The sequence below is a fragment of the Thamnophis elegans genome, chromosome 3 (genome assembly GCF_009769535.1).
Source record: "Thamnophis elegans isolate rThaEle1 chromosome 3, rThaEle1.pri, whole genome shotgun sequence".
Classification (NCBI taxonomy): Eukaryota; Metazoa; Chordata; class Lepidosauria; order Squamata; family Colubridae; genus Thamnophis; species Thamnophis elegans.
In genome coordinates, this window is record NC_045543.1 from 27,039,873 (window position 1) to 27,067,788 (window position 27,916).

The 27,916-nt window shown below is 37.3% G+C and overlaps 2 protein-coding genes across 7 annotated transcripts in view; one reads left to right on the forward strand and one right to left on the reverse strand.

Moving 5' to 3' along the window:
* RAB1A (RAB1A, member RAS oncogene family) lies at positions 1 to 11,741 on the forward strand. Its single transcript, XM_032214373.1, has 6 exons — positions 1 to 270; positions 7,617 to 7,689; positions 8,223 to 8,318; positions 9,214 to 9,309; positions 9,689 to 9,820; positions 10,271 to 11,741. Exons 1-6 carry the CDS (start codon positions 248 to 250, stop codon positions 10,466 to 10,468), a joined length of 618 nt encoding a protein of 205 aa, XP_032070264.1. The 5' UTR covers positions 1 to 247; the 3' UTR covers positions 10,469 to 11,741.
* The window catches only part of CEP68 (centrosomal protein 68), a 25,633-nt gene continuing 9,255 nt past the window's right edge, over positions 11,539 to 27,916 (reverse strand). The window contains exons 1-7 of one of the 6 annotated variants that reach the window (XM_032214372.1): positions 27,205 to 27,301; positions 26,013 to 26,068; positions 24,261 to 25,679; positions 22,900 to 23,022; positions 20,127 to 20,223; positions 18,572 to 18,734; positions 11,539 to 14,651 (exon numbers count right to left, since the gene is read on the reverse strand). In XM_032214372.1, coding sequence (XP_032070263.1) covers positions 14,648 to 14,651; positions 18,572 to 18,734; positions 20,127 to 20,223; positions 22,900 to 23,022; positions 24,261 to 25,637 — 1,764 coding nt within the window. In that variant the 5' untranslated portion in view covers positions 25,638 to 25,679; positions 26,013 to 26,068; positions 27,205 to 27,301 and the 3' untranslated portion in view covers positions 11,539 to 14,647. The other 5 variants (XM_032214371.1, XM_032214368.1, XM_032214370.1 and 2 more) reach the window with 5 other exon arrangements.

The following is a 27,916-nucleotide window of genomic DNA, read 5'->3' on the forward strand; positions in this document are numbered from 1 at the left end:
TTCTGAGGTGGCAGCCATTTTGAGTTTTAGGTGCCAGAGCGGAGACGGCTGCAGACGCCGCTTGTGTGGGGAGGGGTTGTCCCTATTGGAAGGAGACGCCGCTGTTGCCCGTGTTTTGTCTGTCACCTTTGGGTGTCTGGTTGGCTAGGCAGTCCGATCGTCCCAGGAGCCGCCGGTGGTGGGTCTGACCGCCGCCTGCTCCGCGGAGAGAGCTCATTCTCTAAAGGCCGTGGGGGCCCCCGCTGACATGTCCAGTATGAATCCCGAATAGTGAGTACCGTGTGGCGGCTTTCTGGTGTGCGTTGGGGCAGAAGGGAGCGGCAAGGTTGTAGAGGGAGCGGGAGACGGGGATGACGGGCGGGATGACGGGATGTAGCAATTTCTCCTTGCCGAAGGAAAACTGGCGGCTCTGGGGCCAACAGTCTTCGGGAAAACAGGGGAGGCTGCCGTGGCTCTGGAGGGGTCTAGGATGATTCCTTGTGCCCGCAGCAAGTAAACAGAACTGGTGGCTTTGGGCTTTAGGATGTTTTCAAAGGTGCATTCCAAGATTCTTTCCCCCTTTTGAAAGAGGGTTTGGCCCGAAACTTTTTGTAAGGTGTAAATAATCATCTTAGCATTGGGGGTGGATCGAGGGTCCCAGTCCTTCCGATAGCTAAGCGAGTCGGTTCATTACTTGGTGTATTTTGTAGCTGGGAATCTTGTAGGTCTTATTCTGTGTCTTAGTTGTTCTCGAAGAGCGACCCATATACTTTTCTAATCACGATTTAGGTAAGCAATCCAGGATCAAGATCATAACTGTTGTTAAAGTTTATCGTGGAGAAATGGTGTGCCAATTTAAAAAAATCGTGAGATAACTTTTGTTAATAGAAGTATCTTAGGTTAAGTGAAGGGGGAAATGTGGTTTCATCCAAGGAATTTAGGGAAATGTACACAGTTGGTTTTTTTTCCCCATTTAGTTCTCCCAACTATGAGGGTGGATATACTGGAAGATGATCCAAGGTCATTTACTAAATGATGATTGTGAGATTAGAACACCATAATATATCAAGTAGGCCTCGGTGTGATTTTATTTTATTTTTCATTTAACCTGTTCAATTCACCTTGTCTTAAATCGGTGACTATTTAACATGAGGGCATATGCTCTCCATTGGCTTATAGATTTCCTTAATAGGCTTTCTCTAATGGTTATTCTGTTCCCTTTATATGTTGCACTTTTTTTCTAGTTTGCTTAGGTGGGCAGCCTTGCCTAAAAAGCTGTATTTTTATTGGGTGGGGGATGACAGTAGGCTTTGGGGAAATTTCAGTTGCTTTCAGTTTTAACTATGATATGAGTGCAATAGAGCTTAGTTCTCATCTGTTCCCCACAATTAATGGCAATTAATTGTACCATTGAGGTTCAATAGTCAGAGCCAGAGGCATTTCCAAAAATTTATAAAGGGGGATTTAATGTTGACAGTTACCTGTCCCTGTATATTACATTCTGTCTTTACCAGTCTCCTCATCTTTGCTGTAAAAAAATATTTACCTTTATCTCTAGCCATTCCTGTTCTTGTTCATTTCTTAAACTTAAAATACAGCCTAACTCTGGACTTCTTTTCCTCTTCATATGTATGTAGCTTGTTTCTCTCTATCCCTACTTTATCTTTAATAACAAGAAAACTTGTTATTTTCAGCTTGGCAGCATTGGTATTCAAAAGCACGGCTCTTTGAATAATTTATATTGAAGGATAATTTGGTTGCAAATGTTTGGAAAATAACTCATGTGAATTTACATATAATTAATTTTCCATAGTGCAACAGTAACAAAAATAGGGATATAGTATTCTGATTGTTGGTGGACTTAGTGTACAGCAACCAGAGTTAAGGCAGCTACAGTTTTGAGACCTTCTTAATAGAAGTCTAAATGAGTACTATCTGCAATGTGTAAAAAGAATGACTTTGAGGAAATGGCCTCCTAATGCAAGAAAAATCAAAAATTAATCAGGAATGACTTGCCTAAAATCCTATACTGTAATTTGTTCTGAACAGCTACTATCGTGGAGTTTATCTTCACAGTTTACTGAGAAACTGAAAAGAAGTTCTAATGTTGTATGTAGGGACATTTTTGTGACAATACAGTATTTGTCACAGAATGGAGGTGAGAAGATTTTATGAGATGTTATTAAGAATTAACATTTAGTTCTTCTATACTGAGAACTGATTGCCTATGTATTAGGTTGCAAAGAAGTCTGTGCCCGCCCTACATTGCAAAATAAATGGTATTCTCACTTAATTTTGTGATGTGTGAACATTCAGTAGTGTTACTTTACAATGGATAAAGTAATCTTTACCATTTGATTTCTTTGTAGCTGATTCACAGTTGCTGACCAGTTGCTATTGACTGATTATCGTGGATGTTCATTTTAGCTGATGGTCATGTGTTTGACACATGATTCTTAGAATGCTTTTTGAGCTTAAGTTGATTTTGCAATGTTGCTGCATTGCAGTGAAACACTTCTAAGAAATGAAAAGAAGAAATATGGAAACAGCATTAAGGACTTTTGATTGCTCAATAACTTTTCTCATCATCTACCCTCACCCTCTGATTTCTACATCTTAAAGGCTGAGTATCATCAAATCTTGTTCTTAGCAGTGACACTTTGGAACAGCAAGTCTAATTTTATCATGAGTTAAAGTTGCATGTGGTGAGAACTAGGGCCTGAAGATTAAGTGTGTTTGTTTTTAGCATCCAAAACAAATGTTTGATATATCTGTGTTGTTGCTTAACAAATTAAAACTCTAGCTTTTTTATATAGGATTCTGTACATTTTAAACTCTGAAAATTTAATAATTTTCTGGAAATTCCCAAATGAAATATTGAGTAACATCAAAGGTTGATAGGACTCTAATTCATGATATAGGGGACATTTTCTTATCTATCGGATTGGAATCAGATAATGTTGGTTTGACTGTGATAGTTCTGAAGGATAGACCAAAGGTGATGGTTGGTGGGACTTGTGTTGCTTCACTGGCTTTTTAGGATTCCATCTTGCCCTCAGCATTTTGAATATCTATATGAAACTTTTGGGAAATACCTTTTACATGCTTGGACTAGAATATTGCTTTAAAATTATGAACATGAGAGATTGAGTTGAAACTGAAATTAAAATAAAATAGTACATAGATACTATAAGTAAGAGAAGCTGATTTGTTTCTTCATTGGATTGCATTCCTTCTGAAATATTACATATGATGATCCTGGATTCAGTGCACCGCAAGCAACCCAACCAAAGTTTCATAATTAAGTATTTTCAAATTTTAATGCTTCAGTTTAATAGAAGAGCAGAACAGCATTTGGCTTAATGCTTCAGTTATTTACAACATAGAAAAGAACTAAAATGCAGTTGTAATTATTAAAACCAACCTGTAGTTTACAACTGCAGCAACTTTTCAGTGTTTTCCTTTAGTAGTAAGTTTTAGTTAAAAATATTGTCCATTTTACTTTACAGTAGTGAAGTAAAATGTAAGATCTGTTTTGGATAGGTAAAGTGTTGAAAAGTAACTAATTCAAATAAATAATTCTGTTAATAATGATGCATTTTAGCCAAGATATTTGTCTGACATAGCCTGATTTTGGAAACTAAGTAGAATTGGCTTGTCTGATTAGAACCTGGATTGGCAATTTACAAAGAATACCAAGGATCTAGGCAAGATTGGAAAGCTGAAAAAACATTCTGAAAGAAGGCAATAGAAATTACTGTTGTATTGTTGCTAAAACAGATACAGTAGTGGAAGTTTGTAAGCCCTTTAGAATTATTCATAATCCCAAACTACTTGATTTACAATTTAACTGGAGTTTTATCTCACCTATTAATAGATAAAGAGCTTCTGGTTAAACAAAACACAAAACAATATACTGTGTCATGTCTTTATTGAACACTGACCCACCATTCTCTTAAGGGATTGAATTAGATCAGGCATGTTAAACCCACATTGTCATCACGGGATGTATCATGTGTGTGTGTGTGTGTGTGTACATATATATGCATATAACCCTTAACTAAACTTGGGGTGCACATAGCCAGCTGTTTGACACCCCTGAGTTAGATGATCCAAATGATGATAATCACATGTATGTTGGGATGGTGGTGGTTCTCTTAACACTAGTTAAATCTAGTTGATTGCTAGATTAAGTCTGCTTCTCAGGACACAATTAATGGAATTGAATCTTGGCCTAATCAGATGAGATCTTTGAACTCTGAAAAGGATTATCATTGCTGAGGAAACTGTAAAGAACTATGAAATCTTTTGTGAGCAATTTGTTCTCCATCATGCCATAGTCAGACACATAGTATACAAATAGAGAAATATAATAACATTGTTATCCTCTTCCCAGATGTAGTTGTCAAAAAAGCCCCAAGAATTCCAAGAATAAAGTATACAATACTCTTGTGAGGATGCAAGGATTTACACATCGTGTTGCATTGACTGATAAATTCTCCCAAGGAAAACATTAAAAAAGAGAAGATAGAAAACAAGAAGTCTCTGCTTTCCAGAAAGCACATTGCTACCTGTTTCAAGTTTGCCCAATACCACATATTGCAGACTGGAACAATGTTGAATGGGTAGGCAAGACAAAAATGGAACTTTGTAGTGCTGATGAGAAATTAGAATTCTGTATTCCCACAAAAGAATCTTAGTCCCCATCAGTGAAACATAGCAATAAAAGTAGCATTGTTTGAAATAGTTTTGAAGCCTCAGGACCCAGATGGCTTGCAAATAATCAGGGAGCAATGGATTCTAATTTGGATCAATACATTCTAGAGAACATCAGTTTAGCCAGTCATGAGGTGAATGCGAGTGATGCAGTACATCAGTGGTCCTAAATGTACTTCTACAGCAGAGTCACTGAAGTAGAAAAAAATTATATTTTTGAATGGCCAAATCTAAGGCCTGAATTTAAATCTGTTGAAGTGTTGTGATGTGACCTGAAGTAATCAGCATGTAAGATAGCTCCAAAATATTTGAGTTGAACCAGTTTATAAAAAGAATAGGCTTCAAGTAGGATTGATCAATACATACAAGACCTTTGAATGAGGTATTTGCTGCTAAAGGAGATGGCACAATTAAGGTAATCTTCACATTATTTCACCAACAAAAACAGTGATTGTTAGCTCAACATATACAATGAAAAAATAACAAAATATACTGTTTTTAAAGTTTATATATTGAGAATCCCTTTAATTAGTAATAGTATTCAGACGAAACTCAGATCCACTGTAGGCTCACTACTAGGATTATAGTCACCAAGCATCTAAAATTCAATTATGTGGCCACAGGGATGCTGCACCATTCGTATGAAAAATGGTCTTAAGTCACTTTTTCAGTGCTGTTATAATTTTGAATAATCACTACCATGTTTCCCTGAAAATAACAGGGTCTTGTTATTCTTGAGATGCAGGAGGCGGCGAGTGTGGTCACCTCATGGCTGCTGCTGCTGCGTTGCAATATTTTTTGGGGGGGGAGTTTATTTTTGGGGAAACGGGGTAAATAAAAGTTGTAAGTTGAATACTACTTGTAATTTAACTTGGCTGTGATTTGAATAAGGAGTCAGTGAAAAAACCCTCTATTATATAAAAAGAATTAGAATAGCATGAAAGGTTCAGAACATCTTGAAAAACATTACCTTGGACTGAGATACAGTTCCTGGCAGAAAATTATTGTAGTAATATAGGCACAAAACAACTAAGGCATTTATTCACCAATAATAAAACCATATGTTCCTCTTTCAGAAATATCTTATCAGAAAACAAATGTGAGTTTTTTATTCACTCCACTCCTATAAATGTTTGAGATTTTTCTGTAAGAGTTACCTTGTACTAAGATGGACAACTATAAATTTTATAAATAAATAAGTGTACATAGGGAGCTATAGCATTTTAATTTGTATATGAAAAACATTTTTTCAACTTTGTCTTAGATTGTACATCTTATTCAGAAAATAAGTCTGATAAATGTCTTGTGCATTTGAAAAGTTAATTTTTTCTGAATCAAGTTATTCTATTAAGATATTGATATGCAGGCTGTTAAAATACTAATCTGTAAACTGAGCCAGGCTTCAAGATAGACAACTTAATTGTTCTAAGGAAGTCTTGGTGTTGCAATAGATGTCCAACTTTTCATAAATTTTTCATCTTCAAAGTTTTAAACAACATACCCTTTTAGCACTGAAAAAATGAGAAATGGTTTTATTTAAAAAATGCATCATTAATATTTGTCAACTATTTTAATGTTTGTATTTATGATGGGATTTTTCTAAAGATTATTTGCAGTCCAGTTAGTTGCTGACAAAGGGAGCTACAAATTAGTATTGATTATCATGTGACTTGAAGATTTCATTTAATATAATGCAGTGGACATACATAACTTCCAGCATAATCAAGAGAGCACGGTACAGAATTCCATGTGAACCTTTTTCCTGTTCTCTTATCTTTATGAATCCAAAACCAATCCCACTGAGAACTTTAAACCGTGTATTAGAAAGGGTTGGGAAAAGGCTCAGTAGTAAATATTGATGATTTGTAATTTGAATATTTTAACGTTCTATTTGGATTGAGAAAATCGTATAAAAGAATTTCATCTACTTGTTTCAAGTACTCTAAAATTAATTTTCCTGTGAGAGCATATAGTTATGGCAGATAAATTTAATGTTGTTCTGTAAGTTTGAAATCTCAAAATCACTAGTATTAAATGTGAATAAAGATAAAAAATTGCTTCTGAGAATTATGTCATTAAATTTTATGTAAGAACTTTCCTTGTAGTGAAATGCAAAGATAAGGTAGTTCAATTTAAAGTCCTTGCACTATTGGTGACTTTTCTATTCAGATGCCCGGGCATCTGGAGAAGGGTCTTAAAGGATAATGATATTAGGCTAATTGCATGCTTGAGTTACCACAAAAGACTTAAAAATTCTATTTGGAAACAAATGGAAGCCAGTGGAAGTTATGTAATACAGGCAGGATGTTCCGTCTGGTCTCAAGTCAGCAATCTGGAGCTTTATCTTAGAACAATTTAAATTTCTACATTGGTTCAAAAGAAGTGCTGTGTATACTGCACTTTGTTACCAAACTGTTTATGACAGTGATAATACTGCTAATGCCAATTTTAAGAGGAAACAAGGAATAAGAATAGATTTACAATAACAGTAGGCTGATTTGTTTGCCTCTTCGCTGCTAAGTGTACTGTTTAAAGAATTCCACAAGAGCTGATTATAAAAAGTAGATGTGGAATAGACATATTCGAGACAGATTGCAAAAGAGTCCAGCAAACACTGGAGGAGCAGTTATTTCTTACCACTAGAATTCTCTATCAGAAAGTACCAATTATTATATTGACTAATTTATCTAGAAAGATAACAAAACTGAAGATCTGTTTTATTATTTTCTAATTTTATCACAATTTAGTTTCCACATAATTTAATTTAAATTTGGGTTTCAGTATAAAATCCATTTATATAATTCCTAGCATAATATGTCAGGAAAAAATTGTCAGTTTCAATAAAGATAAAACAAAATAATATATAAATAGCTTTAATCCATCATAACATTGTATGTATAATTGTGGTTTTCTCTTTGCAGTGATTATTTATTCAAGTTACTCCTTATTGGAGATTCTGGTGTGGGAAAATCTTGCCTGCTACTTCGGTTTGCAGTAAGTTGTCTTGCGTTCTCATATTTGGATCAATAACAACAAATAGTATAAATATCTAGATGGTTTAGCCTCCATAATGTTTATACTTGCTAAGTATTTGTAAAATACTTGGCAATCTATGGTCATGTGATCATGCTTTAATGCCTTTTTTTGCCTATTTCTGGCAAAACACCCATTGGGGAAGCTGGATTTGTTTAATAACCACTGTACAAGTTGTCATAAAATCAAGCCTGATTCAATTTACAATCACAACAACGTACAACAGAAATCCCAGTTCCAATGTGATCATAATTCAAGGTCTACCTGTATGATCAACCAATGGCAGTCATTTAATAATGTTCACTGAATCTTCCCATCATCATCTGAGCAGTCTCAAGTAGAAGCTGTCCATTTTTTTTTCTAGCAAATTTATCCACCATGGCTTCAGTTTAATCAAGTACTTGTTTATTCTGAGACAGGTTTTTCCTTTCTGTGGTGGTGATATTTTGGAATACAGTATTACTAATGATTCTAAAAATGGTTCCTCTTCCTAGGATGACACATACACAGAAAGCTATATCAGCACAATTGGGGTGGACTTCAAAATCAGAACTATAGAGTTAGATGGCAAGACTATCAAGCTTCAGATAGTAAGTATCCCTTGGTAAATCTCGAAAGATGCTCTATCCTAGGGCATTGTAAACTTCATAGGGCAATTATGCCATTAGAAAATCTTCATTGTGGCTAGTTCCAAACTCTGTGAAGCAGCAGCAAGTGTGAATTGGTTTATATGTTAAGCGTATATAACAAGTGTTGCTCTGTATTTTGTAGCTGGAAGGTACTTTGTGGCAAAACTTGCCAAAACACTCCTATTGACTGAGGGTATATCCAGGATAGGCCTGAACAAAAAAATTCCATTTGTTGACAAATGAAACCTGGATCCAACAGAGTCTTCTCCTTGGAGGTAGTAATGCAGAATTCAAAATGTGGACGGCTAAACTAGCTGCCTTTTCAGAAATGAAAATTGTGTGGAATGCTTGCCCTGAAACATCAGAATTAGATTTCATTTTAAAAGTTGGCAAGAAATTACCTTTACCTGTGCTTTCTGGTAATGCCATGATCTTAACATTAAATCCCCAACAATATTTTATAGTTAATTTCAGTGAAGTGGATTCTGTTTCATTGCTTCAGGTATTTTATTTCATCTGATCTTTGGTAGGTATTTCAGAATAGTTAGTTGACTAGTAGTATTACCAAAGTTTTTTTAATCTGTCCATTAAGAGCCCTGATGGTGCAGTGGTTAGAATGCAGTATTGTAGGCTAATTCTGTTGACTGCCAGTTACCAGCAGTTTGACAGTTCAAGTCTCACCAGCTCAAGGTCAACTCAGCCTTCCATCCTTCCGAGCTTGGTAAAATGTTGAGGGCAGAATGCTGATTCTGTAGACCGAGTAGAGAGGCTGTGAAACACTGTGAAACACTGTCTTATTGCTATCAAATCAGAATGGGTGCAGTCTTTTAAGCACTATTCAACTTTTTTTTCATAGTGGGATACAGCAGGACAAGAGAGATTTCGAACAATTACTTCTAGTTACTACAGAGGAGCTCATGGCATCATAGTTGTGTATGATGTTACAGATCAGGTAAGTATTTGTTAGTTGGACATTTGAAGGACTTGAATGAGCATGTTATAGAGAAGTGTAACTTTGTATATAGCAACAATTAGGTGAAGAGATGATTGAATTCAGTGGACAATCTCACTTTTGAGTCTTAGTTCGCCACCCCCATCTCTGATGCTTCTACAAATTATTTTTAACTTTATATGTCTTTGCCTAAAAGAAGAGTCTTGAGGCACAGAGAAATCTTCCTTAATTCAAGCCAGAAATTCCTGATTTGTAAAGCAAAGGAGAGAGATGGCCTCTATTGGGATTATTTTTAAAATGTAATGTGATTTGTCTTAGAATCCAAAAGCGCTATATTAAATGGCTGAGGTTAGATTTAATATATTATTTTATTTTTTAGGAGTCATTCAATAATGTAAAACAGTGGCTTCAAGAAATAGATCGTTACGCCAGTGAAAATGTTAACAAGTTGTTGGTAGGAAACAAGTGTGATCTGACTACAAAAAAAGTCGTAGATTATACAACAGCGAAGGTATGCCTATCTTTTAAAAAACTTTAATCTTCAAAAACAGAAAAGTATTGTTGAATACATTGCAATATTTATAAACTGGGGGTGGTGGTGTATAATGCTGAGAATGAGTGTGGTATAGTGGTTAAAACATTTAATTAAGCACAGGAAGCCCACATTCAAGTCTGTATTTACTAGTGGAATTTCACTGGTTGAATTTGTGGTAGTCACTATTTCTTAGCCTAGTTTCTTGACAAAGTTGTCAGCATAAATTTGGAAGATGAAGACTGAATATCCCACCCTGAATTTCTGAAGGAAAGGCTATATAAAAAGCAAACTAATAATAGTTAAATCTAAGTGAGGTTGTATAAAAGTGATTTTGATGCTTCCTCTTCATAATTAGCTAAATAGAGAGCAATATATTCTTTTCCAAAACTGGGTAATAGAACTAATAGTGATGTCTTTATTCTACAGGAATTTGCAGATTCTCTTGGGATTCCATTTTTGGAAACCAGTGCAAAAAATGCAACCAATGTAGAACAATCTTTCATGACCATGGCTGCTGAGATCAAAAAACGAATGGGTCCTGGAGCGACAGCAGGTGGTGCAGAGAAATCCAATGTTAAAATTCAAAGCACTCCAGTCAAGCAGTCCAGCGGAGGTTGCTGTTAAAACTTTCCTTCCCAGCTCTTTCTCAACAATGAATTTGAAATCTGAACCCAACAGAAAAATGCCTGAATTGTACTGTATGTAGCTGCACTACAACAGAATCTTATCGTCTCCACAAAGGTCAGAGATTGTAACTGATCAATACTGACTTTTTTATTCCCCGATCTCAATAAAGCTAACTTCATTTTCAGAAATGTGTTAAACCTCTTGTGTGCTGGTTTATAAATGTGTGTAATCTTTGTTACTTTTTCTTACACCGGATTGTTTCCTGTGGTTGGCTAAATTTTGAACATTATTTTGTTCTGATCATATTGGCACATTTAGATGTTGGGTTTAGGCTTCTGAAGATGAAGTTTAGTCTTTGTTTTTGTATTCCACAGCACAATTGTGGCTGTCACTTTTCCATGCACAAAGTTCATAAGGCATTCTGTATAAAATCTAATTTACTAGTTCCATGTAGAGCTCTAAGGAAATGGAAAGAAAACACACTACCTGGGATCAGCACTAAATAACAGTGTGCAGCCAAAAGCAGGTTTGGACTCTTGAGCAGCACCTCCCTTGGCAACTCCCTTTTGAAATAGCAGGGCATTTCACTAAGGGGAGTGGGATTGCCATTCAAAAGGAAGTTGCAATCCCATAATAGTTCTTTGGATCGCAGATGCTGATTTTTCTTTATACTCTGCATATAATTTGTGGCTGCAGACTCTTGTAATTTGTTGCACAAAATGTAACAAACTGAAGAAATGTTTAATAAATATTGTACTTATTTGAAGTAATATCAAACTGTATGGTGATAAGTATTGTCTTAATTCTTATGAATAAGGGGAAAGGCTTGCATTGTGCCCCCAGTGAACCTTTTGTGTGCGGTATTGGCACTTTAAAATCACTTCCTTATAGACTATACCTGCCCAGCCCAGCGAATGACTAGCAAATATGGCCTACATGACAAAGTGTCGTGTGTTTCTGGCATGTGCGCTGTACTTGGAACACAATTTACACCATTGTTTATAGAACCATAATCACTCTAGATGTACCATCTCTCTTTCCCTTTGCATTCTAATTGTGTTTGAATCTATTTCTGAATGGTTCCATTTAGAAATTAGTTGTCTCTTGCTCTGTCATAGAAAAGGAAACAGTATTTTTCCTAAGGTATGAATGACTTCAAGCTAACAAGGTGATGTTAACTCTAATGATATGTTATGTCTTTTCTAAATAATGTTACTTCCATTCTCTCACAATCAATACTGTTGACTTTAATAAAATTTTGTGCAATTTATTGGTCGGCTTGGTTATGCACTAAGGCACAAGAAAGCTACAGTGAAAAAAAAAAGAAGCATAGTAATAAGGCAGCTGACCAAAAGACAAATAATACATTTGTGCAGGGAGGAAACATTTAAATACATATGTGAATTTGAGCAAAAATGTGGCTTGGTTATTGCTTCAGTGACCACATATATAACTTTTGTATAAAGAAACTAATCCATTAGTGCCTGATATCTGAGTTTTAAAGTTACCAACTTGATAAAAGAATATCTTAGTTACAAAATAATTTGAAGGAGTCATTGACACTTTTTGTAAGCAAACACACTCAGATGTGGTTGAGAGGCAAATGTATTAGCAAATCTCTGAGAAAATTTCATCCCCACTATGGGATAGACATTAATGATCTGCAACTGGAACACACAATACCTTAATTCTTCATAGTACTGTTGTTAGAAGATTGAAATTATTGAATTTCTGAATTTGCTCTTTAACTTCAACAATAAAGTGTACTTCAGAATGAAAAATGTTTAATCAGTTGATTCATAATATGCTTTTAGTATTGTATCAATTCATAAATGTATTATAGAAGAAAATCAGCTACAATATTTAAATGATGATTTGGGGTCATTCTAAAAGTGCTGAAGATCTTGGCAATAATAAACTCTAAATGTTATTAACTGAGCACACTTTTAAAAAAAATAACAAGTGTACTGTTCTGACTTTCAGATGACGCTTAGAATACTAATGAATATATATTTCAATACTTTTGTTTGCTAGACTATATCCATGCTTCCTTTAAAACAGTAACTTGTTAACATTATGAACAAAGTGACTACGTACTTTTCCCCCCAATTTATGTGTCAGTTCTAGTTGTTTTTAAATCTGGGAAGCAGTCTACAAAAGGCAAAAGATTTGGGAAAGAGTAAATCTGATTTGTAAATGTCTGAAAATATTTAAGTTCTAGGTTTTCATGTTTTGTGGAGTAAGTTTTCATGACCTCTTGGCCCTAATCTGAGCAAACTATGAGGCCACACCTAAATTCCATTGTTTTGGTCTTCTAGAGTCTCCTTCCAACTATTACAGCTATTTAGAAGATGGAAACAAATATAAATCCAAAAGCAGACAAACAAGTATATTTTTAAAATGTCTAAATCCATGTGAAATGTGTTTTCCTAACTCTATGTTTTTCTGTCTTACGTGCCTTGGCCATCACTACCACAGAACTGTAAAAATTCAATCTAAACTCTACATGAAATCTATCTCAGCTTTTGAACAGTCCTACATGTTGAAATGCCACCAGAACAGTAACTTAGTGCCTTAGATTATATCAGTCACTAGCAGTTTCCTAAAATGAATTAATTCAAAATAAATTTTGTGGAAAAGCCCATTTATGCTGCAGCATCTATGTCATGCAGATACTACTTCATAGCAATGCCAAAAGTGCAGCTCTTAACACTTAGCAGCATGCAAAGGTATCTTATAGGCTATTTGCACATCATGCTAGGCTAAAATATGAATCGGTATGTATGCAGGCTACTAGATTAATTTCGTAGTAATTTTGCTCAGGTTTACCTATATGAACAATACTAAGAGATTTGATACCATGTAGTCACTTTGTGGTGAGATGGGTGGCAAACAAATTTAATAAATATTTTTTTTAACCTACCCCTTTAAAATAGTTAATTTCTTGTTTCCTGTGGAAAGGAAAGTTGAACAGCTTAGGAAGGAGACATTATCTTTAGTCTATCAACTGCTCTTGATTTGGCTTGGAAATTTCCGTTTCAAAAGTTGGGTTTTAATTATAAATATGGTAAGCATTCTTATTAGCCAATTGTAAAGAATACGAAAAGTTGTATCTCTGAGCACACACAATTCTTTTTTAAACTCTAATATGGATTCAGGATTATGGGAAATTAGGAGCTAGCATCCTTAACTACAAGGTTTATGGAGGCAGCAAATCTACTCATGCTACAATATTGAACTGAGATTTTCTGTTACAAGCGGAGTCTCTTGTATTCTATAATGAAAACATAGAACCAACCTTCATCCAGGAACTAACAACTAACAACAACTTTAACTTTTAACTACTTTATCAATTTGCACAGAAACGTTCTATTACAATCTAGTGGTTGATAAGTAAAGGTGAACAGTGCCTAACGCCTTGAAAAAAAATATAATTACTTTAGCATGAATCCTGCACAAATAATTGTTGCACAAATAATCCTGCTAGTCATGTAATTGCAGCTTTAATGGTCGATTATTTAACTAATACTGAAATCACTTACCTCCAGTGCATGTTTTAAAATAATAAAATTGCTTTATTTGAAATGTAGCTTCCATATAATTTGTCACATGAGATAAACTGAAGACTTACAATTATTCACTGAAAAAAATACAAAACAAATAATAGGGCTATACATTTTTTTTATTAGTATTTGGAAGCACTTTGGATCTCCCATAAAAAAGTATTTTGGCTGTTTTGTACAACAGCCTCTATTTTGTTTCAGGCAGCAACACAAATCTGAAAATGAAGGGTTGTTGCTTTAAGAAGTCCATTAATCATCTGACTTTCAAATCAACTAACTTTTTTTTGAGGCTCAAGTGGAATGTGTATCTCACATAAGCACTTCTGAATAATTTGTGAAGCACGCAGAGCCCTGGCAAATAGATATCCACATTGGAAATGCATCATTAAACCTTCTGTCATTCCAACATCAGAAGTTTCCCTTCCACACTGTTCTTTTAATACTTTGTTGCCATATATAAAGCCCATTGTACCTTCTAAACTTGGAAATCAAGCTTGATGTCACTGCAGCCCTTCAAAACCTTGAAGAAAAAGTTCTTGTTTCTTGGAATAGGGAGCCTCCTTCATACTATTTATAAATGTAGTTAGTTCATTCTTCCACATCAACAGAAGTTTTATCTGAAATAAAATCACAAACAGCTATTCTATTTCTATTCTCATATTTTAAATAGAAATTACTGAGCATCACATAATAATTATGTTATCTGAAATGGAGCATATTATTCAAATTAGACTTGTACCCAAAAAGCACAAAAAATTGAAATGCAGCATTTTTAAAGTAATAAGGGTAGTCCTGGATTTAATACCATTTGTTTAGTGACCGCTTGAAGTTACAATGGCACTGAAAAAATGGCAGCATTTCTCGCATAATGGTTGCAACATCCCCTTAGTCACATGATCAAAATTTGGACGCCTGGCAACTGGGAGAACCAGTTTGGTCTAGTAGTTAAGGCACAGGCTAGAAAGCAGGAGGATTGAGTTCTAGTCCCATCTTAGCCATGAAAGCCAGCTAGGTGACTTTGGGCTAGTCTCTCAGTCCAACTCATCTCACAGGATTGTTGTGGAGAAAATAGGAGAATGAGGAGGTGTTGGTTATATTTGCTGCCTTGAGTTATGTCTAAAAATAATAAAGGCAAAATACAAACAAACTGTCATGTATTTATGAAACTGCAGCGTATTGGCGTCAGGTGATCACCTTTTGTGAACTTCTGACAACAAACATCAATGAAGAAGTCAGGTTCACTTACTGTAACAACCATGTTGCTAACTTAGTAATAGCACTTAATATACCACTTCACTGTGGTGAGAGGTTTACAGGCCTCTAAGCAGTTTACAGAGTCAGCATATTTCCTCCAATAATCTGGTTCCTCATTTTACCGACCTTTGGAAGGATGGAAGGCTGAGTCAATCTTGAGCCAGTGAGGCTAGAACCTGTGGCAGTCAGCAAAATTAGCCTGCAATACTGCATTCTAACCACTCCACCACCATAGCTCCTACTGTAATAACTGGAGTAATTCACTTAACAACTGTGGCAAGAAAGATTGTAAAATGAGGCACAACTCACTTGACAACTGTCTTGCTTAGGTAATGTAAAGTTTAGCCTCAATTGTGATCATAGGTTGAGGACAACATGTACTCCGAATATATATAATCTTACATTTACTTATCAAAAAGCCTGCTTATTCTACGCTGTATTATATAAATTCAGAAAATGGGGGAGGTGGGGTGGGAGGACATCCAAAGAGCAGGGCAAGATAAAAGAATAAAAAAATAAAGGAATACATAAATACAGAGAAAGATAGTGGTGCCTTCATTCATTATTCTTAAATCACTTTATTCTTGTTGAGTATTCTTTCTAATGCTGAAACTTGTCAGAAACAGATGTACCATATTTTTCGGAGTATAAGACACACCTCCCCCCCCCCGAGGGTGAAAACCTGGGTGCGTCTTATACACTGAATGTAGCCCTACCTACCCGATGGCCCCCACCCCTTAGCCTCTGCCTCCCAGCAATTTACCTCCTTGCAGCAAACGGGGGAAATGGGGCTTACAGAGGCAGCAATAGGCCATGGCCGTGATAGTGAACCTATGGCATGGGCCTGCCCGCTCTAGCCCCCAGTGCCAGGACTTCTTGGCAATGCTCGCCTCACCCGGCAGCAAGTGGTGTGGTGTGTGTGTGTGTGTAACGGGGGGCTGGCTGGGACCGATCAGCTGCGACGCTGGCAAAGAAGCCTTGGTTTCCTCACTGCCGTGAAGGAAGAAGGCAGGGATGCTGGCTGACATTTGCCTCCCTTACTGTTCACCGCCGCTGCCGCCCCTGCAGGACGGAGCATTACCGCCCCCTCCCTGCTGGCTTCAGCCCAGGCCCCGCCTGCCCTGCTTAGCTGGGCGGGAAAGTGGGGAGGGAGCGAGTGGCGATGAGCAGTAAGGGAAATGAGCGCCAGCCAGCATTCATGCCTTCTTCCTCCGAGAGCCGTTGCAGGGGAGAAACCAAGGCTTCTTTGCCAGCGTCTCAGCTGATCGGTCCCAGCCAGCCCCCGTTATACACACAGACACACAAACACAGACCACTTGCTGCCGCATGAGACGAGCATTGCCAAGGAGAAATTAGGGGGAGAGGGAGAAGGCATCCCTAGCAGGTTTGTTTTCTTCTCCCCCTCCTGGTGATTTCTCCCCACAGCGCTCACCTTGCATGGTGGCAAGCATGGTGGCTCAAACAGGCGCAGCGCTCTTCCAACAGCTGAGGAAGGAAGAGAAGCCAGGCTCTCAGCTTTTGGAAGAAGCGCACGCACCCGCTTCATTCTCTTTGGGAGCCGCCTTGCAAAATGGGGAATTTTCTGACATTTTGCAACTGGAGCCAGCCCAGCACCCTGTGCACATCAGCCACCCGGGAGCCCCGAGGCTCACAACCACCATCTCCTGAAGCAAAAATGGCCTCCCCCAGGCTCCCGGAGGCCCTCCAGAAGCCAGAAATGGCTTCAAGAAAGCCTCCAAAGGCTGGAGACGGCAAAAAACGGCCCCAACAGGCCAACTGCAAGTTCAGAAACAATCCGTTTCTGACTTCCAGAGGACCTCTAGGGGGCGGGGAAGGCCATTTTTGCCCTCCCTAGGCTTCTGCATGCGCATGGGGTCAAGTGCGCAAGTGCAGTTGGGTGGGGAATTGAGTGGGCACATAGGGGGGCAGTAGCGCATGCGCAATTCTGGCACGCCGTAAAAAACAGGTTCGCCATCACTGGGCTATGGCAAGCCCTGCAGCCTGAAACAGCTGATCTGGAGGCCCATGCTGAAATTGAAAGTGTAACTTGCTATTTGCTGCAGGAGGCAAATTGCTTGGAGGCAGAGGCATATTTTTTTTTCTTGTGCTAATCAGGCTGTTTACTGCAAGGAAATAAGTAAGTAACTATAAATGTATAGAATCTTCAAATTATTAGACTTATTTTTTAAAGACTGCTTTATTATTGTTCTAAACAACTTAACAAAATGAAGAAGCTTTTTAAAATAAATGCTTGATCTGAAGAGGCCGAATGCTATTGTATCTTCTTTTAAATAGCAAAGAACATATACTTCCAGAAAGCCACATCAATTTTAACAGCTTCTTTACAAGTATAGTCTGAAATGTAAGTGTCCTGTTATCTAATTAGACCCTGACTTAGTCTTGTTTGGAGTAGAGCTAAGTAGAGAGAAGTTAGTGTGAATACATTTAAGTAAACTTTATGTCATTAATATACTGTCATAATGTACATTTATCCAATTCCTTGCTATTTCTATGAGTCAGGCACTGAAATACACCACAAACAATATATATTGTCTGTACTGTTTGCTGTTTGTTGCAAGGAGGCAAATTGCTGGCAGGCAGAGGCAGATTTTTTCCCCTTGTTTTCCTCCCCAAAAGCTGGGTGTGTCTTATACTTTGGAGCGTCTTATACTCCGAAAAATATAGTAGTTGCCTAGTTTACACTCACTAGACAACTGGTATTCTTAACCACTCTGGCCAAAGCCATACAGGCTGTGCATTTGGGGGAATGGTTTTACTGTGGAGTCCTTAGTGCTTTCTGAGCTTGTTTGTTAGCAGCTATTTCATTTCCTGACAAGGTCACATCCTAAGTGCTAGTGAATGTGTTTGCTCCCTGTTTATATATAGTAGTTTGTCCTGTCTTTGTCAGTGTCGGTGGAGTGTATGGGTTTTCCCCCCCTTACTGTATCCTTGATTAGAGTACACTCTTTCTGCTTGATTGTCTAGCGATAATCCCTGCCTATCCGGATGTTGGCTGCTGGACAGGATGTGCGTCTTGTGTTTTTATTTGCCTTAGTTTTTGTTTTGTTTCACCATTTTGGAGGAACAAGATTCAGGAAGGCAACCCTAAATCTTTTACCTGATTCACTTGGTTAAAGGAGTTGAGGACAGAAATTATGTTTTGCTAGTTCACAAGATAGAAAATTCTACATGGCCTTAGCATGAGATCCAGGAAGATATACTTCAACAAAAAAATGTATTATTTAATATCCACCCTTCCCAGCGTCCTTTCCCTCTTGCTTACTCAGATGTATCTTTGTGGACCGCAGTTTCTTGGACATCACAATGCTTCTTCAAGCCATCATCAAGAGTACACATGGCTGTTAAAATAGATTCATACAATCGTTCAGGATGGCTTTTAAGCATCTCCGAATGTTTTGCAATCAAGCCAAGTGTTTCCTGTAAAACTATTAAGCAAAGAGTAGAATACAAATTATACCATTCAACAGCTGAATAGCAGGATATAAGCAAGCTTTTCCAAATGCCTACACTAGAGTTACAAGAGTAAGTGCTACAGAATCTGGCTCCTTTGTTTAATCATGTACTGATGAGAAGCTGCAAATATTCTGACTCTTTCCTATACCCTGTTTCCCTGAAAGTAAGATGTCCCCGGATAATAAACCCAATTGGGCTTTTGAGTGCATGCACTAAAATAAGCCCTTCCCAAAAAATATTGCAACATAGCAGCAATCATGAGATGACCATGCTCATTGCCTCCTGCACCTTAAAAATAATAAAACCTCCCCAAAAGTAAGACCAAGCATTTATTTCGGGCGTCAAAAGAAAATAAGACCCTTATACACGGTACCTTTACAACAGGACAGGCCTGGTCTGAACATAAAGTCATGTGTTTCTCTCAACTTCTGATATGTGAAGATACCTAGCTTACTCTCCCTTAAAGATTATTGTAACATTACAGGGGGGGAGCAGAAACTTAAGCTGCTTGAAAAAAATGGAATATCAAAATAACTAAATGTGTGCTACAATGTAGAGGTTAAACTACAATGGCCACAAATACTTTAATGTTCTGCAATTCAACCCTTTACCAGTAATTGACTAAATTTTGAAAAGACTTAAAGTTTGTTCAAAGAACTCAAACTTGAATTTATTCGGCTTTCAGAGAAGAAGTATATATTTCCATTATTTCATCATCATTGAAATGTGTGTAATTTAAGACGAAATCCTTATCAAATTACTAGAAGTAAATCCTACTGACAAACACCTTAAGACTTATATCTAACTTGCCACTTGCAGGCTCACTATTTCTAAAATGAGAACTAGTGTTAAAAAAAAACAATTTTCCTTAAATGGGCCCAGCCCCTTTTTATAGGTCCTTGCTTAACAATAACTCATTCAGCATTTGTGTTTGAATGTATGACGGCATTTGAACTTGAACGAGTCATACTACCAATCTTTAAAGTTCTAGTTATCATAGCATTCCATGTCACATAATTGTGATCTAGGTGCTTGGTACCCAGGTAACAAATGCATCTTATGGCATCCAGCAGTCATTTGATCACTATTTGCGATCTTCTTTGCCAGTTTTCTGGCAAAGTCAATGGGAAAATCAGCAGGAGGTTACAAATGGCCACTACATTTAATCCTCACTTAGTAAATCTATGGTTATTCGCTCAATGATGGCAATTGGAACTGCTGGAACTTCTGTCACCAGATAGCATGTTCACATGACATCACACTTTACCACTACTTGCTTAGCAACAGAAATTCCAGCCCCACTTACAGTTGTTAAGTGAGGACTATTTATATTTTCAAACTCTTATATGTAATTGCTTCCTTACCTGGTGAATTTGTTGACATGCATTTAAGAAGATTTTCACCATCCTGCAACACGCTTTCAGTCAATGCTTGGTGCTTAGCTAAATCTTTTTTTAATTCCTGTCAAGAAATATTGTGAAATGTAATGCACAAAGCGGGAAAAATCATATTGTGATTTTTGATTACTTGCCTAGATCAGGTCCCATTGACAAGAATTAACTGACTTGTTCAACATAATTTATATGATAATGATTTTTTTTAAAAGAAACTAACAAATTATCTATTATTCAAAAAGTGAGTGAAATCCACTGAGAGCTTTAAACACAATATATTAATTTTGACATACAACTCTCACAATCTTCTCTGGAGTCAGAAAATTCACTAAAGCAGATTTGGTGAATGACATCTGGACAGAGTGAAGAAAAGAGGGAAGGGTCACGGCGTAGATTCCTTAAGTATTTTATATAATAGTGAATGTTAGCCAAACATATTTATAATAACACATTTTAACGCATTTTAATAAAAATGCGGTAAAAGTTAATTTTTGATAATTTTAATTAATTTTAATTTATTAATGAGGTTGGGCCCCAATAAAATCCCACTTTTGGTTGCAAGCATGTTCTCTTCAAATGAATGAACCCTCTCAATTAATCTGTTTAAGATTGCCTTGGACAAGTTTAATATCCCCCATCCCCAATCCTAGTATTGTTTAGCAATCTTGTTGCTAAGTAGAGAAGGTTTCGTGAGGGAGTTCATTCATTCAAATTTTTCCCTGTACAAGTCGCCAAGAGTTGTTTTGACTGTGTTAGTACAGGAATATACCGTATTTTTCAGAGTATAAGATGCACCGGACTATAAGATTCATCAAGGTTTTGAAGAGGCAAATAAAAAAAAGTAGGTAGTTAGAGGGATAGAGAGAGGGAAATACAGTAGGGTAGGTAGGGGGAGAGAGAGAGTAGGTAGGTAGGTAGATGTTTCCAGGTGTATTTATCCATGTGCTGGAGAAGGAAATCCAACAATCTGTAGCACCTAAGACTTTGTTTCTGCTGGCATAGCACTTAATCTAATTTTCATCAAAGAGCTTTCCAAAAGGGGGGGGGAGTTTTTGCACTATGCAAACCTCCTAAAAATGGTCCATTTTTTGTGAAAACGGGCCCATTCCCCCCCCCCCAAAAAAGGGCATGAATAGCCTTTGGAGGGCTTGCAGAGTGCTCCTGGGGGATGCCCCCCCAAAAAAGCAAAAAATGGCCCATTTGTCGTGAAAACGGGCCTGTTTTTTGTCAAGAAAATTGCATGCATAGCCTTATGGAGGCTTATGGAGTGCTTCTGGGGGCGGGTGGCAAAATTGATCAAAAAATGGCCCGCTTTTTGCTCATTTCTGCCCTCCCCATTCCCCAGGAGTTCTCTGAAAGCCTCCTACAAGCTATGCATGACCATTTTGGTGAAGGGGCAGGGCCTCAGGAGGCAAAAAATGCTGTATTTGGTATCTAAGATGCACCCAGATTTTCAGCCTCTGAAAAAGGTGCGTCTTATACTCCAAAAAATACCATATTTTTCATATTCATATACACTGAATACAGCATTTTTTGCCTCCCGAAACTCCACCCCCTTCACCAAAATGGCCATGCATAGCTTTTAGAAGGCTTTCAGAGAGCTCCTGGGGGATGGGGAGGGCAGAAATGAGCAAAAAACGTTTCTCCCCCCCTCCCCAGCTGCACACTGTAAGCTTCCTAAAGGCTATCCATGCCCCTTTTTTGACAAAAAATGGGCCCGTGTTTTGCTCGTTTTGGGCCCCTACCCCACCTCTCCAGGAGCACTCTACAAGCCTCCTAAGGGCTATTCATGCCCTTTTTGAAGGGAAGGGGGGGCGTTTTTGTGAAAAACAGGCCGTTTTGGGGAGGTTTGCAGAGTGCAAAAACTTTTTTTAAAAAATTTCCTCTTCAAAACCTTGCTGCGTCTTATACACCAGTGTGTCTTAATACTCCGAAAAATATAGTATATAATGAAAGAAAACCTCTTCAACATTATATTCACAGAGCAGTAGTTTTGTCCAGTTACTAGATAAAAAGCTAAGTGGTGTCATGTATTAGAATGAAGTACTTTTGAAAATTTTGTATATATTTTAATCTGCTCAACAACTATTCTTCTCTAGGTAGACAGCTCATCAAGAATTAGAATCAGCATCCAGAATAAAGTATGTAACAGATCAATAAAACATTACCATTACTGGCATTAAAGTTAGATTATGCAAATGAATTCCATGTTTTATTTATTTATATTTTTTTTGTCCGTGCCTGAGTCAGTGTACTCTGGTGACTTGCTTGGACTGGTCTTTACAATTTTCTTGACAAGCTTTTCAGAACTGGTTAGTCCTTGCCTCTTTCCTAGGCTGAGAGAGAAAGGTTCATCCAACTGTTTAGGGCCTAAGGCTGAACTAGAATTCACAGTCTCCCAGTTTCTAGCTTAGTACCATTGCATTCCATACAGGGCATTAAAGGAGACCAGTATTATTCTATGTGGATTAAGAACTTAACTGAAGACATTTAATTATTTTGATAAGGGTTCACACCATTTTACAACTATCTAACTGCCATTTTCAAGCATCAATTCTGCCAATGCAAAGAAATACATATGATGACTTAGCATATCTTTCCAATGTCTTCTACAAAGGGCTGCAAGAAAGAGTTAGCAATTGTAGGCTTGCATATTACCCAGGCTGCATAAATATATATGTATTACAAGTGTAATAAAAAAGAACACCACTATTGAAATTCAAGGAGAGAATATAGTTGTTACCAGGTAGTTTTGAAATGATGCTTTAACGCTTTCAACGTCTGGCTTGGGAGGAATCCACTGCTCTGTAACTTCTGCCACTTTCTGCAGCCAACCAATGAGCTCTTCCAACTGACAGCAAAACACCTATAATAATTCAGGATAATTCAGGAAAAAAAGTATTCATTAAGCTACATTCAAACTTGGAACCAGTGGATTTGATCGGCTTAAATTGAACGATTGCCACAGATTATTGTATGTATTAATTGTGAGGAAATAGGAATATTTACCAAGGTCATCACAAAGTTTGCAAGACTCCAGAGAGTGCTAGCTTATATTCTACAAAATACTCAGATATTTCAAAACAGTAAAATCCAAATCTCTGAAATTAAAAAGAAAAATGTAGAACAGGACTATTCCAAATTTCTGTCAGCAACTCTTCTTACTGAAAAAACATATGGGAAATTATGGGGAAACATCAGTGGATTCCTAATTACAGCTGAAAACATTGAAGTTGGCTGCCCTTCATACATTCAAAATTCAGAAATGAGCCATACTGATAAGATCAAATGGTAGGTAGGAAAATGAAATATGGTTGGTGACAAAAGCTTTCTAGAGAACAAAATTCTTCAGAGCAGCGTACCAAGAGAGTCGTTTTACAAATGTATCATCACCAGGACTGGGCAACTCATTCAAAGCAATATCTTCTAAATAGTATTGGTGCAAGTAGAGCACTTTTTTGAAGTGCTTGGGGACTTGGAAGTTCAATGCAGCTACTTTAAGAGTTTCCTTGGGACTCTGCATGTTTATCAACAATGTTCTGGGGGGAACTGCCCCCAAAATATATATGTAACTACTGTATGCTAGCTTTTCACAAATCCCTACACAGCTCTGTTTATTATATTGTCATATTAATTTGTGATAAGCTAAGGATGTGGAAGATTCCATAGTCCATCATTGGAGAAAATCCTCAAATTAAAGGAACAGGATTTGGACAGAATAAGCAGTTGAACTTCTTGCTAGAATTCATGTAGTGATGTCCCTGGGAACTCAGAAAGTACAACAACACTGAATAGTAAAATGTTCCCATTTAAACTAAGTGTAAACCAGCCACTACACAGGGTCTTAATTCCTGTACAAAAGAATACATGAAGGTCAAAGGAGGAAAAGATATGTTGCCCAGCAGACAAGGTGAGATGTTAATTTATAGTAGTGTGAAAAGCTTATTAATTCTTCTGAACTATCTATATTCATGCAATTTGGTGATTGACAGTATGAACTGAGCTTTCACAAAGACAATGAACCCCAATGAAAACTTTAAAATATACATAGTATGTTTAATTTTAAAACAATGAGATTGAGATTTCTTTTTTTTTTTAAATCACCTTAATACACTGCGCAAGAGAGTGATGGTCCTTCTTTTCCTTCATAGAAAGGAACTCTGGGCATCTTATTTCAAGAAAATCAGTGCTAGCAGTTTCTCTTGACTCGCTTTCCTGCTCCTTGCTGGTCCGATCCCTTAGAATGTCCATCTCATCAGGTTCTTGGAAATTACATGTATGGAAAGAGTCAGAATACAATTCCCACTGACTCTCATTACCATCGCTGCTATCCCCTTGAACCTCTGACAGAAGCTGCTCTCCATTCACACTGATGCAGGGGAAGTCATCCTGTACCTGGCCAAATTCAGGTTTCTTTATAGTCAATGTAACTTCAGCTAGTCGCTGCGCCAATGTCTCTAACTCCATGAGTTTTGGTGGCAAGGAGAGATATTCATCATCACTGGCCCATTCTTGCTGAAAGGCCAGTACACTTGTGGTGCGCAAGAAGTTTCCACTAGTAGCTCTTCTCCTCGAAACCCCCCCATGTCTCTTTTTGTGGCATTCCTCAGTTACAAAAGTGGAATGAGATGGCTCAGAGCACCTAGGAGATAAACTAGGTGTCATCCTTCCAGAAATGTCAATTCCACCCTCCGCCAGGGACATTTTCCCAATGGGTGATATTCTGTAATGAGAAACTGGAACTGAGCATTCAAGCTTTTTCAAGAAAGGATTTGAAAGTCTCTGTATGGTAGGGCTCTCCCTGGTTTTGTGTTCTTGGTCCCACATACTCACAGACTTCAAGGTACTTTCGGGGGAAATGGAGAGGCTATCAAGATCAATTCCAGAATCGTGAACAGTGGAATATTTGAGATTTTTTGGAAGCTTATATTTTGGCCGTAAAGGATAAGTATAATCAAGCAAGTCCTCATATTCTTTATTAGGATTCCAAAGGGGGGACTGACGGTCCGGCGATGGTGGTAGAAAATCAGGTATTGCGCATGCCCAGTAATCAGCCTGGAAGGCGGACATCCCTCTCATTTGCCCTGCTACAGAACAGCTTCTTGCGGGTGTTAGTTTCTGCATGCCCAGTTTGGAACTTTCTTCATAGTCGGTCAGGTTGTTTTGATACCAAGGAACAGGCATTTCAAACGATGGACAGGCCCCAGTAGCTGAAACACTTCTTGATCTTTTCAGTTCCTGTGATTCAAAGCCAGTGTCCTCCAGAGGTTGTGAGGAACTGAAATTTCTAGGCAATACAGACATTTTGGCACTGAAATGTGGGCTTCTTTTATCTGGTAAATGCCTTGGAGTGGACGAATAAGGGATAACTAGTGCTTGTCTCCTACAGTCCGTATCACGATCGCTAAGGGACCTGGCGGCAGGACTAAGAAACATGGCAGTTGGAGCTTTTGTTGGGAGAACTCTTGAAAATTCCAGCATATTGTGAAATGGCTTAGTTCCATCAGAGCATTTCACTCCATCCTGCTGAACAGTTTGTTTCATAAAGGAGAAAACAAAAAAAGAAATATCATATTCCAGGACATTTAATTCAGAGTAGCTAACTGCCTTTAGCTTAACTCACAAGAATTAAATAGATGTTTACATGGATTTAAGCAGCGAGCTACAACTGCTATATCCATCAGTATATGGATTTTATTTTATGAAATGTATACGCCATCTGAATTCCAGAGATTCATAAGGTACATCAGGTTTCATATAAAATCTGCATTATTTTATCCTTCCTTATGATTTAAACATAGCACCAATCTGCGTATCATGTATGACAGAAAGCTAAGAAAATGCAAATATACTCACTCAAATCCTGTTTGACAAACCATCTGCAGGAGTCATGCAACAAGGGACAAACTATTCTAAAGGACAAAGCATAATGTGCTTTACTTAGCTAATGGCTTTCTTCTCTGGTACTTTCAGGAAAACAAAGTCTAGATTCAACACTTTCACATCGTGCTAAGCTTAGCTAATCAAAGCTTGTCAGCCACTCTGTTTCACTCAGAGCCATTCAATGCCTTCTGGAACAACATAGTTGTCTCAAAGGTGTCTTAGACCTTAGTGTGATGTACAGACGGAGCCAAAGCTGTGTACAACGATTCACACTTTCTTTGAGAAGAACAGACCCATGATAGTCTTGTAATCAAGGATTCTGGAGAAAGCTAATATTGTTTATTAAAACAGAAAACTATACTTCTTCCATTTAAATACGTATTGGAATAAAAACATCCATAAATTATGAGATTTTTATTATATTTCTACATGAAACAGAAAACCAAAGGAAGAAAATAAAACCCTGGAGAATCTAAATGGATGTCAGAAGGAGGGAGACAGAGGCAACCTGTTTTATATTAATTAAGCTTTCTTCATATAATGTATCATATAACCAAAGTTTCAATTTTTCACAGGGAGAAGATATATAATATACATGATCATAACTATTGCTCCAACTATTTACTCCAGATATTTTATCAGGGAGTTTAGTGTTTGCCAAGATTTCACATGAGTTTATTTTTCCAGCATTCTCCTTTTTTGCCACTATAGACTACATGACCATTATTGATCAAAGCCTTCAACAGTTGTATCTGTGATTAAAAACCAACACTCCTCTTAAACATTCATAACATTAGTCCTGTAACTTCAAATAATAGTGCAAGTGCAAAATGAGAAATACAATCCATTGGCATCTTTGTTCACCTAGGTGCAGAGTGAAATATAAGAAAGATTGTAGAAGAGGAGACAAATTTATTTCTACATCTTTAGTTACAGATGAGGACAAGTCAGGGATCATTGAAACTTTGTCATGCTAGGAATACATTTTTTTAATGTAAAACACCCAAGGTATATCAAAGAAATGCTGATTCTGCTGTGTCTAAAGGTTACACATCCCTTTTATAAACCTCTATACATTACACCAATAGCAACATTTAATTTTTTAAAAAAATCCATATTATTTTCAGTAAGATGATTAGCATAATTAAGAGAAAAATACTCTTACCTGGTGCTTTTCAGAGTTCAAATCACTTCTGCTAAAATGCCGCATGTCACTGCCATTAAGGTTTTTGTCAATTAGTAGCTTTCTTTCTAAGTACTTTGGTTTCTTTTTGTACAATCTATTAAAAGGCATCAAAAATACTTATGCTTTTGATTCCTCACAAAAACACCAGAAATATTGCAACCAGTTTCCTCTATAGCTATGGAGTTTTTGTACTCCATTCTTTTACAGGTAGTCCTTGCTTAACCATTCAAAGTTCTGACAGATTTTCCCCCTTCCTCCCCACCGCAAATTACTTAAGACCTGGTTCTGGAGTTCTGACAGGATCCCATCCCATGGACATATAATTGCATTTTGGGCTCTTGGCAACTGGCTTACATTTACAGCATCTGTTTGCAGCATCCCACTGTCACTTGACTGCAATGTTTGGCATTTACTCCAGGTTTCTGGCAAAAAATGCTCATTGGATAAAATGGATTCATTTAAGGACCACAGCATTTGTTAAGGGCCATTGCAAAAAAGCTTGCAAAATTGCTAACGGTCTCATTATGACTTGCTTAATGACCATTATTTCAGGACTTAATTACAGTTATAAATTGGGGATTACTATACGCCAGCTCTTCATCTTCTGCATCCAAGAGTTAATGACTTTTCCTAATTAACTCAAGACAACACAAGTCTGGTCCCGCATGACTTTACCTAATATCACACCTGA